This window comes from Pristis pectinata, chromosome 14 (genome assembly GCF_009764475.1).
Source record: "Pristis pectinata isolate sPriPec2 chromosome 14, sPriPec2.1.pri, whole genome shotgun sequence".
NCBI classification, from domain to species: Eukaryota; Metazoa; Chordata; class Chondrichthyes; order Rhinopristiformes; family Pristidae; genus Pristis; species Pristis pectinata.
Window position 1 is genome coordinate 35,077,808 of NC_067418.1, and position 13,259 is coordinate 35,091,066.

General features: G+C 37.7%; 1 protein-coding gene across 6 annotated transcripts in view; it reads left to right on the forward strand.

The window, feature by feature from the left end:
• The window catches only part of syt7a (synaptotagmin VIIa), a 452,949-nt gene that overhangs the window by 388,486 nt on the left and 51,204 nt on the right, over positions 1-13,259 (forward strand). For all 6 annotated transcript variants that reach the window (XM_052029168.1, XM_052029172.1, XM_052029170.1 and 3 more), the window contains one exon: positions 5,353-5,488. In XM_052029168.1, the coding sequence (XP_051885128.1) occupies positions 5,353-5,488 (136 nt within the window). The remainder of the gene's footprint in view (positions 1-5,352; positions 5,489-13,259) is intronic.

Below are 13,259 nucleotides of genomic sequence, written 5' to 3' on the forward strand. Positions count from 1 at the left end.
CTTCTTAAGGCAAGAAATGTCCTCTAAGTATTAAATATAATTTGAAAGAACCCATCAGTCTTTTTGTATTATTCAATAAAACCACTTCAGAATTATTAAGTCTGGTGAGGCATCCTATGTGATACAAAGCCCTCACTATAAACTCACTGAAGTCTTATATTTGAATGTATCCTTAATTCACAATAGAATCCCAGTATAGTACGAGGCCAAAAAATTAGACTAGTCTGGAATATTGCACTCATTTCTGGGCCTCGTAACACCCAGTGGGAAATGTGACCCCTGACTTTCAGGTTTTGTTAGCACAGGTAATGTTCTCTCACCATAAAACTCCTGTCAATTACATCAACAAGGGTGCAACACAAATATTAGCCTCCAGTATGATTTTCAAACTCAGTGGTCTGAAAAACAGCAGTTCTAGCTTATTGACAGTACAACTAGGTTATACTATTTTTATCCCCCTGAAACTCTACTGTTTAAAGGACCAACATTCAATGTGCATAAATTGTCAGGCTGCTCCACAGCGCTCAGCAGGCTCTCTGCTTACACTTAACATGAAGCCTTCCTTGTTTCTTAAAAGATTTGTCTCCACCCCAAGCTGACTTCCTGTTGGGACATTAAACACTTCCTCACTGGAATGGCATGGAGATGAACCTAGGTTCAGAGGTATCAAAGGCAACCAAGGAACCATGTGAGAACTGGCCTCATCATCCTGTCCTTATCCATTCAGAGTTTAGAAAGTCATGCTGATAGCTTGAGTTCTCGGAGTGCCTTCAAATACAGCCTCACACAAGTGCCTGAACTGCTTTACCTTTAGAGGTCAAGGTTTGGATTGTTCTCAGTTTCCCAGCTTCGGGAATATTCCAGCACAGTGACCTCTGCTTATTTTAGGGAGGTCACCCAAGCTCCTTACTCCAGGAGAAAGATTTTATCCATTTTGGACTGCAGAAACAGGCAGAGGAGGCAGGGATTGTTCCCATAGCAGGCTTCCCCAAAGTGCAGCCATTGAAGCAGTGTGATGCAGTGTTATCTAAAAAGACGTCAGGGTAAGCTTTTGCAAGGATTGGATGCAGGAGTATAACTTGCAATAGTTTTAAGTTTGGCCAGCAAAGGAGTTTCATGATTTTTTTATAATTAGAAGAAGACTCTAGTTGATTGTTGCTACTTAATTCAGGTATGTTAATCTATTTCCATAATTAAGTTGTCTTATGACAGACATTTTCAAATATCTGGTCTATTCCTATTATATTTTCTTGGTTCCTTCACCCAAGATTGCATAAATGTAAGTGGTACGTTAAATTGTCTAAATCACAGATATTACACCATTCTATAAGTTGAAGTTTGGGCAGTACTCATTTCCTGCAAGACTGCAGGGCATGGGATCTACCTATCATTACAAATGACCGTTAGGATGCAGGAAGATATCAATGGTATATTAAGTCTGTGATTCCTGCTATATAAAGACAATCCAAAAGTTTTAAAATTTGTGAGTGAACTGTTAAATGATCCAGTGGATTGAATTAGGTTGGGTGGGAAAGCTAATTTCAGTCACTGTAGTGAGCTTTATTGGAGAGTGAGTGTTTAAACTGGAAAAAAAAATAACATGACCAAACTGGGACTAATGAAGAATGAGATTGCAAGAAGAACAGGAGAAGCATGAATGTGCGTCACAGCCAAACAAGTCTGGTAAGTGTGTTTGTGGAACTCAGGGCCCATCATATCTGAAATACACAAGTACAAATTGAAGAAATGAAGAAAAGTTGTCCCAGTGCATGCAGGAAATGTTATTGTGTTAGAGTGTTTTGATTGAAGTTGTTAATATTAAGGCATTGGTTTCTAGCAGTAATTTCAAATAATTTAATTTGTGTAATCCAGACTGCAGATATGTAGTAATGAGACTCAGTGAGACTGATTTTACAGCCTCATGAGTTCAGGTGAGTCATTGGGAGATTAGGTACATCACAGGATTAGATGGATGAGCTATACCTGTCAGCTGGACAAGTCATGATGATACATGGTCAGAGTGAATCCTGTCAACCACATGGCATGGTAAAGGACAAGCCATTCACTGAGGATGCCCGGCTCTAGATGACAGAATGGTCAGGGGAGACAGATAGAGGGTGAACCCTGACAACGCTTACTGCTATCTTCAGACAAAATAGGCTCTGCAAAGTAGCCTAGCCATAGATTACGCAGAAAATTATATGACATTTAGGTGGTCCTAGTGTTTCTTATGAAAATAAATATAAAACTATTGCACAAGTATGGTAAATAGATAGCAGTATTCCAACAGTCTATGGGGTCTTGAAGTCAAGGAAGATTGGAGGTTGTAAGAATTTATTATTTTATGTAAATTATATAACTTTAAAGAAACAATTAAACATTCTTAACTTTTAGTAATTTTACACAGTTTGTAAATAACCAAATCCTCTCTTCAATCTGTGCAAACTCACTTGAAGTTATCATTACTTTGCTATGCTTAATTACCTGGTTAATTCTAACATGACACCTACATTGTGCATGCTTTCTATCCTTTCTGTAACCATAGCTGTGTTTAGCTGCCCCTTATTAATTTGCAGGTTTTTTATGAACTAACAAGCTACAAAACCGAATATAAGATGACAAGGAGTCACAAGAGACTGAAGATGCTGGAATCTGGAGCAACAAACATTCTGCTGGAGGAACATGGGGGGGAAGGAATTATCAATGTTTCAGGTCGAAACCCAATGCTGGGGTCCCTCCAGCAGATTATTTGTTGTATAAGATAACAATATCTGGCAACAAGCTGGTTCAGTTGCAACTTCGTACTGAGTTCATGGAATAGTTAAGCAACAGTAACACATCGCTATAGCAGGTCTTCTGCAAGTTTACTTTGCCTTACAGTGTCAACTTATCAGTACCCACACACACCTAGCAAACTGCATGGAAATAATGGGGCAAATCTCGTTCTCTTCATTTGGCAGTTGTGAAACCATTGTGTTTCAGCTGTAGAAGCTTCAGTAAGCCTCCAGCTTCACTATATGGACTGCTGAACATGGAAATCCAAGACTTACTGATTGTCAGATGAGGCATCAGTCATTGCACTGTCACTGTACTTCATGCAGAGTCTAATGGCAGAGCCCTGGTTTGCCAGAATCATCTCTCCAGCTCAAAGCCCAGTCAGACATCAGCTAATCTGTGGATTTCCGTGAGAATCAAGGCCTGAGCATTAGGTAGCAAAGGGGAAAGTAAATATTTTTAATGATTTATTTAACTTTTATTTACTCTAAGCATTTATGTGGATTTTAATTACATTTACTTTTTGAAATAATTTTGTATTAATTATTCAGTTCAATTTCAATCAATTTTATATCTTTATGTCAAAAGTTGTATAATCCTTGCTAGTTTTAACAGGAAGCAAACCTCCACCCCACTGTTTTGCCTCTGTCAAAGTCTGTCTAGGTGTTCTGGGGTGGGACTCTGAACTCTGCTGCCCACCAAGACCGCTCTGCTCTTTTTGATGGTGTAGAGGGGTGACAAAGTCTTTGCCCTCCATGTCCAGAGCAGGTGATTGCAAGCAAGTGAGGACCATAGGCAGTAACACTGGTGACAGGCCAGGTCTAGAACGATCCATCCCATTGATTCAATTGATTCATATGATTATTTGTAGTAAATGGTATCTGGTAGTATTTGTATTATATCAAATTTCTCATCAAAAGGTTGCTATGAACCCCACACCTCCACCATATAACTCAGTGGGTTATTTGCATACACACTCCTAGAATGTCCAGTTTTAATAATCCAACATTGTACAAATAGATATTCTGATTTTCTACTTAGTGACCACAGTGCATAATACCTTATTCTTAACTATAACAGCAACAACTTTAAATCAGAATTGTAAAGTTGGCCGTAAATCTCCTGATGAGCTTTGTCTGCCAAGCTACAATCATCTGCTGACTGTATAAACCATTTGATGATTCTCCCCATCTCCACGTATTTAAAAATTAAAGCACAAACTAAAATAAGATTTCATTTGTCACCGGTAATAAAAAGCACACATTGTCCTTGTCCTAACCACCTTACTGTACTACTAACACAGTTTTATATGCTATTACATCACTATTTCATGATAGAATTACAACAAATTTACTTGCACAACCTTGTTTAAACATTCATATTATAAACTTCTGTTATATACTAATATATAAGTATTGAAAGTATTGTTTTATTTCCTGCAATATACTACTGATACATTCTTTCCACATGGTACAGTTTAGCATTTAGTATCAATTTCTGATGTGCGGAGAATAAAAAATGGATTAATGTAGATTAGTGTTAATGAATGATTAATGGTCGGCTTAGACTTGTTGGGCTAAAATGCCTGTTTCCATGTTGTATCTCTGTAACTCCATGATGGATGCAGAATTAAAATAACTCCAACATCGTCTGCCACTTTATTAAAGTTTGGTAAGTTTAAGAAAAAATAACATTGTAAATGGCCAGCTGTTGAAAATAGGATTTTGAAGTTAGGTAGTTTAAAATCAAATATTTGCCTCAAATGCCACTGAATTTTTTCTGGTGCTTTAATTAGCTGTGTTTTCACTGTGCTTCGGGTAAGGTGTTGTGTTAATCATAACTGTTTACCATAAATGGTGCAAAATCTTCCAAGGTTGTTCACAGAGGTACGGACTATCATAGGTAAGTTGGAATGTAGTAAATTATGTTTCTGATAGAGACTCCTGCAAACCAGGCATTCCAAATCTCCCAGCAAATAAAGGACAAAGGGAAACTAAGACTGGGAAATAAGCATGAACGAATGCAACTATTTAAATTACATGGGGCATGAGGCTGAAGGATTGGGGGAGAATGATTTAGCATGTGTGACATTACCTACATAAGTTTCAGTCAGCAGATTGTGATGTGTGATATCCATCTCAAGATTATTGTCATCAACCACCACCAGCAAAGATTCAAACCCCAAATTTACCATTGGTATAGTTGGAGATTATAGACGTAGCTCACCACTATGCACGATGTAACAAAAAGAATCCTCCATCAATGTGTTTACCATCTTCCTTCTTCTTCATATTTCCCAATTATTTGCAAAGTAATACAACAGAGCACATAATTATTCATCATCATTAAGTTCTTAACATATAAATTAATTTTTAGTTGTATGAACCACGTGGACTATCTTGAGAAAATTGAGCTTACTCGGTACAGGTTTGTTGTGATCTTTTGCAGCTGTCAAAGCCTAGTTAGTCTAGGGAAAGATATGGGATCAAATCTCCTTTACTAATGGAGCAGCCCAAAATATCACCCTGGTTTTATAAGGCTTGTTGTTAGACTGTTAACTATTATTTCCGTTTGCAGGTTGCCCACTGGAAATAAGCCAGTGAATACAACTCCTGTGCAAGGGCAGGTCCCTCAGGATGACTCAGACAGAAGAACAGAACCTCGTTCCTCAGTCTCAGACCTGGTGAATTCCCTCACAAGTGAGATGCTAATGGTGAGTAACCATGCCTTGCTGCTGGTACACAAACCAAATTTTAAAAAAGTGTAAGTTACATTGTACATCTTTAGTGGAAGGGCATTGCAGGATTAAGATGCAATAAAAAACATGATCTTGGTTTGATCATATAATTTTTCATCTTTACATGTATTAAGAAATTATATAGCCAGCATAACCTAGCTATAATATTCTTACAGGCTGTATTTTCTATGATTATCAATCCTGGCATATTATAGTCATAGAACATAACTATCTTCTGACTTATGTTGTCCAAAACTGTAATGAAGTTGCTAATGCTTAGTTAATAATAGTTCGTTTTATCTGATCTTTAAACATTATTCAGGACATGAATTTTAGACCTTTTGATTAGTTGTGCTTGAAGGTTGACTTTCCGGTCTCTCTATTCAACGAACACCAATAACTTTCATGCAACGATCACAAAAAAAGGAAAACTCACAACACTTTGATATGTCTCTGGGATTTCTGGTGCTTCCTTGACGAAGATAGAACCAGGTTTGCTTCCAGAATCAGTGGTGGCATCTGAATAGAAATGGGAGAGCATTCATAAACTCCTGCATCCTTTTTTTATTAATTGGCAATTATTGGTGTCCAGATATGGGGAAATCCAAAACTGTTGGGCTTGGAGGCTTGAGGGGCTCTTTGGTGAACCAAAGGCATATATGTCGGTTTCATTCTACTGAAATAGGAGGTACTCAGGCTTTAGGAATTCTTTCAAGGTGAGTGGTTGGGAAAGCAGCTACAGGTTTTTGATGCTTCCAATGTCACAGAAACTATCTGCTTTTTTTAGCAAGGAGGGCTGTTGTCAAATGCAAATCCTTGTCCAGAACATCATTTTAATGTTAGGATAAGAAACTGTCACTTTTGAGCCCTGACATAAGTAACACAGGTAAGGGCAAAGAAAAATGTCCTCTTAATTTCTTGTAACTAATCAATAAACATTGCCACCTTTAGCTGTGTAAGAAATCTGTGTAAACTCAGATGAAATCGAGAAAAATGAGAAGTATTTCCGTTCAATCATATTTGAATGTTTACTATATTTCTGTGTGACAAAAGTGCATATGATGGCAAAACCTCGGTTCTCACACACTAAACTACACTCTATGATTGGGTTAGTTTGTGCTGTTCTTGTGGCAGTGAAGTCTTACTTTTCTGTAGATTGGCTAGGTATGCTTCTGGCTGGCAAAAATGTTTGACAATGGTAAAGAACACTGTGCTAACTCCATTCCCCGATATTACCAAGGCTTTCATGTCTTCTTTTGTTGCAAGTCCTATCCAGATGTCCTTTAAGCATATCCAAGTTGACATTCCATCCATATTTACTCTTACTCTTTATTCTTGTAATCAGTGCCTCTATCTAGATTTCACCAATTGTTGTTGAATAAACTTGGAACAAGTAAAACTTGAAACAATTTAAGCTGGGGAGTTGTTGGGGGGGGGGAGGCAGAATCCTCTTTGTTTCACACAGGAATTACTTCAAGATTTCTCTAGTCATTTATATCCTTAAGTATCTTTGAGATTTTGTGTCACTCAGTGAGGGGGTTTGGGACATGGAATTGGGGTCCGGTTGTGGTGATTAATTGCCGTAACTACTACCAAATGTTGAATTGGGAATTTGAAATTTTATTCTATAAAATTCTATGTTCTTTGAGAGAGAAACATTGACAAAAAAACTGAATTTGTTTTTTTTATAATAATACATAATTCCCATTGTTAAAATCAGATAAGTAAAGTATTACTAAAAATTACAAATAATTGGACCATTTTTCTTCTTAAATTGGACCATTTTTCTTCTTAAATTGGACCTCATTATGTTGTAGTTAATATATGCTAATTGTTTTTGTCTCACATATATATTTGCCACATTTCATTTCCTAAAACCAAATTAAGGACCAGGATCACTTCCAGTTGCATTCTAAAAAGTGACCTGTGTGGACATGGTAGGCTAACTGGCCTGTTTCCATGCTGTTGATTCCATGTAATGATTTGAGCATAAGGCAGGGAATGGGTGTAAGCAGAGGTCTCTTTGTTTGTTGGCAGAGGCAGGACATTCCAAATGGCACCTTTCAGCATTGTAACACTCTACAGTAATGTGTCTATATATATTCTCCAAATATTGGAACATTCCAAAGACCTTTCCAGCTGGTGAAATATTTTTTGAAATGTGGTCATTTGGAATATCGGAAATCAATGTGTAGCCATTTTGCATATGGCAACGCAGGCAACAAGCTAATGACCAGATAATGCATTATAAATGTTAATGGGGTGAAATATTGGCCAAGATACCAAGGATAATTCCCCAATTTTTCCTTGAAACTGTGCCAATGTTTTTTACGAGGTTTCTTGTAACAGTTTGGAAATTCCAGTTGCTTCCATCATTATGTTCTATGTAGGACAATTATTTTCATCAGAGGCTATGCCTCTTATCCTTTTGTAGAAGAGCCACTAATTCTAAATTATCAGCAAGTATACCAAATACATACAATTAAACAATGGATATTGATACAGACAATTCAATCACTGTGCAGAAAACCATAGTGTCTAATATAATCAAGAGATTATGGATTTAAGATTCCTGATCTCATTCCTTTTAATTGTATCAATCTTGTGACAAGATTGCCCTCAATTTACCCCAATTAACTTGTTGTATGTGTTCCTCTTTTAATTCCTCCAAGAGATTTGTTTCAAAGTCAATTTCTCAAATGGAATACATTTATTGATTATCCTAAAAGTTGTCTTCCCCTCCTGGGCTGTGTTAACCATTTTATGTTGTGTTAATGTTGAGCAAATCTGTCTGTCTGTCTGTCTCTCTCTCTCTCTCTGTGTCTCTCTCTGTCTCTCTGTCTCCCTCTCTCTCTCTGTCTCACACACACACCACTACTTACTCTCTTCTATGACCACATCAATTTTATATCCATATTATCAATTTACCATGTATCCCATGTGACTTGATCTCTGGACCAACCTACCATGAGGGACCTTGTCAAGTGTTTTACTACTGTCCACGTATACAATATCCACTGCCCTACTCTCATCAATCATCTTTGTCACTGCCTCAGCAAACTCACATTTGAGAGACAGGACCATCCACACACAGAGCCATGTATTCTTAAAAAAGTTACCATTCTCAATGAAGCAATATCCTTAAATTCTTACATTAAAAAAAGAGGATGGTATTTTCTTACATAGCTTTTGAGCTCTGAAACAGTGCAAGCTTCTTCAAGAGAACTGAATAAAAACAGAAGATCTCCTGTGGCTTGTGACAGTAGGAAAAGAACAGAAATTCCCTGTCCTCCTCCTTTATTTCATGAAAAATCAATTTAATTTATTTCTCTCTCAATGGAACAGCAATTCCTGATTACTCTTTCTCCAAATATAGTTTGGATGACTCAGAAATAGCAGTTCTCAGACGCAGCAACCAAATTAAACAAAAATACTGCTGTAGTAAATGTTCAAACTAATGATAAGCATAACCATTACAAAATATGTTAAATTAAACTGCATAAAGCAACTGTAATTTAATTGTAATCCAATTAAAACAAAGTACAGTATGTAGAAAAGCTCAAATTCTTTTTGTAGTATCTGTATTCTGTCTTTGTAGTGTGACGTGTTGAACAAACTCACCACAATTTAGATACTCTAACAATAGGACTGTTTGGTTCAATGCTTTCTCCAGACTGATTTTTGGAAGTTCCAACAGCAATACAATGCAATAGCAGTCTACTGCCTAATACTGTACTTAGAACAGGAATTTTTACAACCAATACTACAAAAACTACATATTTAAAACTAGACATGATCCTGCAGCCACCACATGTAATTCTTTAAAGATAATTTTCTTTGTAGTCCATAGTGATGCAAGTCACAAACAATGCACTGCAGTGTCTTTAATATATGATACAATTCAGAATGCACATCTTAAAACTGAAATGTACAAACTCATTCATACACACTATGAATAATGATCCTTGTACTGGATTATAAACTCAAGGTGCAAAATTTTAGGTGATGTTCTCAAGCTGTAAGCCAAATAAATCTCCAAATATTGAAAATTAATTCAAAACCAAAAGCATTACTTGTTTCTCAAAAGTAACACATTTCATAGAAAAACAAGGTTACAATTGTAGATGGTGGTGCTGACAATAAAGACCGACATAAAGGCAGAAGCTGCTGGAAATACTCAGCAGGTCTGCGGAAGAGAAGGAGAGATGATTTTTAAGGTCAGGCTCTTTCATCAGAACATTCCCAAGGATGCTTGACAAACAATTGAATTTTCGGCACAATGTTTTTGTACACTGCATTATCCAATTTTTCTGAGGGGAAAAAAAACTATTAATGAAAAGCAGGGACTTCCCTTCGTAGTCAAAAAATCCAAAATTTTTGCTCTGGAGTAGTTGTGTTTCTGGGGCTTGACACAACAGGACCTCATGCACGTGCAGTAGCAGTCCACAACACATGCTGCATATCAAGATGCCATTTACAAAACGTGCAGTCACATATGAGTAGTCCATGTGCTCCACAAGCTGCTTGAATAGGCACAGGCTTTCAACCTTAGGCAATTTGATGCAGAATTCCCGAAATAGATCTTTGGCTGGTAGAAGGGAATCTGACTTCTGAATCTGAAGGGGATCTGAATCTTACTTAAAGATGCTCTTTAAGTGATTTAAGTAGCAGGGTCTCCACTCAATAGCTGCAAATTCTTTCCCCTGTGACACTCACAGCCCTCCCCAATATCCTACACCTATTCATCTCCCAACTATGACCACTGATTATTGACCCACAGGCTCAGCCAATGATCACAGTTCCACAAATCTACCTCCAACCAACAATTCCAACACTCCAGCTCCACCAAATCTATCCCTGACAGGCAATCACACCACCAACCCCAGTTCCCACCCATGGCAAACTACTGCAACATCCATCCACCCAAACTGAACCTCCTACCTTGAATCCTTCCCCTCCGATGCATAACACTTCTTCCATCTACTGCTTTCCCACCCTTCCCTCCCACCCCCCAGCTCTCCAACACACACCCGTTTACATCTTTCCCTCGGAAACAGACTAAACCAATCTCCAGAGCTCTGCACTGGTTTGTGTAATAGTGCACATGTTTCCTTCCATGACAAAACGTACGTGAACCCAATGTGCTTTAACTGGCTTATGTGCCTTTGGGGGCACCAGTGAAACTCTAGGGCATTTTGCCTTAAGACAGACTTTCACGCAATGGGACAGTGCAACAACTTGACCATTCATTCTCGTTACTTCAACAGATATTTTCATACAAAATGAATTTCCAGCAGCCCTTACACTCAGCAATTCTATTTATATTTCACCTTCCTCACTGCTGAACACTGCATCATCAGCTTTGGTGCTGGTTTCAAATTTTAAATTTCTTTTAGTTTTGTTTTAAACTGATCAACGGCCGTACTAAGTCTGTAACACACAAATTGTCATCTTTCTTATTGCTTGCTCCCAAAGAATAATCCAGTTGGCCAGCTCACATCTCTTTCTGTGTACTTGTTATGTGTATTTTGCATCTCCTTACCCGCAGCCAGCATTTATATATAATTGTTTATATATCCTTTCCTTTTATCTTAGTCTTGAACTTGACTGGTCTTCCAGCCACAGCTATTGACTTAATATAGGATTTATTTTGATTCCCAATTTTCCTTTGAGCAGCTGTGGCCCAGGCAGTCAGAGCTCGGCCATGGGGATGGGCTGTACTGAATGCGTTACCTCATTCTCCTGCCTTTGTCTATAACATGGAACCTTGGAACCTGCCGAGCAAATCAGTAGTTCAACCTGATCCAATTTGGTGTAAGAGTTTAATTTTTCCCAAAGAACAGTTTACATAAATAGATGGGTAGCTGAACCGACTCATTATTGATTAGTTACTGTGGCCATGACCCTTCCTCATCCTTGCATTGATCACTTTGTGGGAAGAAGAACTCTTGATGTTGGTTCCATATTCCTTTATAGTAACTTGAATCGGTGCATATGATTTTCTCCAAAATTTAATTTAAAGTAAATTATGTTTATTTTTCTCATTCCTTTAATAGTCTTTGATCATCCATCAGAACCTTTCCAACTTGAAACTTTTCACTTTCTCCAAGTTTTCAATGTCTCTGACACCTGGCACAGGGAATTAGTATTTTTTTGTCATCTTTGCACTGCCTCCAGGGCTTGAAATTCTCGCTTGTTTCAAGCAAATGGAACAGAACACAGTGTTCGAGGAAAGATCAAACAGAGGTTGCATTAATTTTGACTGCTCCCTACTCTAATTTATTTTATACAATTTTAATTGAATGTTCTTTTGGCTTTTTTGGTTGTTGTTCTACATTGATTAGACATGTTGAGGTACAAGGCTACCGAGCCTCCAAGGTCTCTCTCACCTTCATCCTTGGTGATTCTAAACTAGTTACAGAGTTTATTGCTCTGTATTTTCTGAGTTGCCGTTTCACATTCTGCCCTAGATGATTTGGACTACCTGAAAATCTCCTCACTTACTATTGCATTTCTGAATGCTGGTCACTTGTAAATTAAATATAGTAAATGGTTCTAAAATTGGGCCATCAACAATATTCCTTAGTGATTTGGCTGAATAGTAAGATTGCTGGATCTTGATGCTTCAGTCACCCTGACGAGAATTTCCCTTACAGTCTCCACCTATCCATACTTACCTGATGTTAATGTGGAAGATCGATACCATTGGTCTGAAATATCCCAGACTCCACACAGGTGGTCTGGACAGCAGCAAATACTTTAGCCCACTGAGGAATTCCTACTCCTGAAGTTCCCTTGAAAGATTTAATAGTTTATTGTGGTTCTTTCACATTTAAAATGGAAGTAAACAAAATTAAAAACTTAATAAATATTTCTGCAAGTAAAAATAGCTAACTAAACTCATCGAAGAACACATATATAATTAAAAACATTGGACTCAGGAGAAATAAATATTAAAAAAGTATCTTGCTCTTCTCATCACCTCCTAATCTAAAGCCTTACAATCCTCTTTCAAATCAGTGGGGTCTCAGATCCTGCAGTTGTGAGAGCTAACCTGGAGTAGGATTCTAATTATGGACTGAACTGATGGCAAGTTAGGAACTTCCACATTTGACAGCATGTGCACAGAGATCCCAGACTTACTACTCTTAAAATGGTTAAGCACCTGTGGTTCCATTAGGTACCACCAGTGTTAGTAGGCAAGGGCTGACCCAAAGTGTAAACGTATCCAACTCTATGGATAACACAGACCTAGACAGGGACGCGAGCTGTGAGGAGGTCAGAAAGAGTATGCAAAGTGATTATAGATAAGTTAAGGGAGTGGGCAAGAATGCAGCAAGTAGAGTAATGAAATAGAATATTTCTAAAGTGGCAAGAAAGTAGTAATTGTTGGTGTGCAGAAGAATCGTGGTGTGCTAATTCATGGAAACCAGAAATTTAATACACAGTTACTATAAGCTATTAGGAAAACAAATGGTAAGTAAGCCATTATGGTAAGACGGTTGAAGTACATAAGTGAGGAAGTCTTGCTACAAAATACAGAGCTTTGGAAAGACCACACCTGGAATAATACCTGCAGTTTTGATTTTTATAGCTAAGGAAGGATGTATTTCTCTTTGGGTCAGTACACTATGGATTTACTACTTTAATTCCTGAAACTCCTTATGTTGTCCTCTGAGGAGAGATTGGGTGGGATGGCCCGTATCCACAGGAGATAAAAACAAATGAGAGGTGATCTTACTGAAAA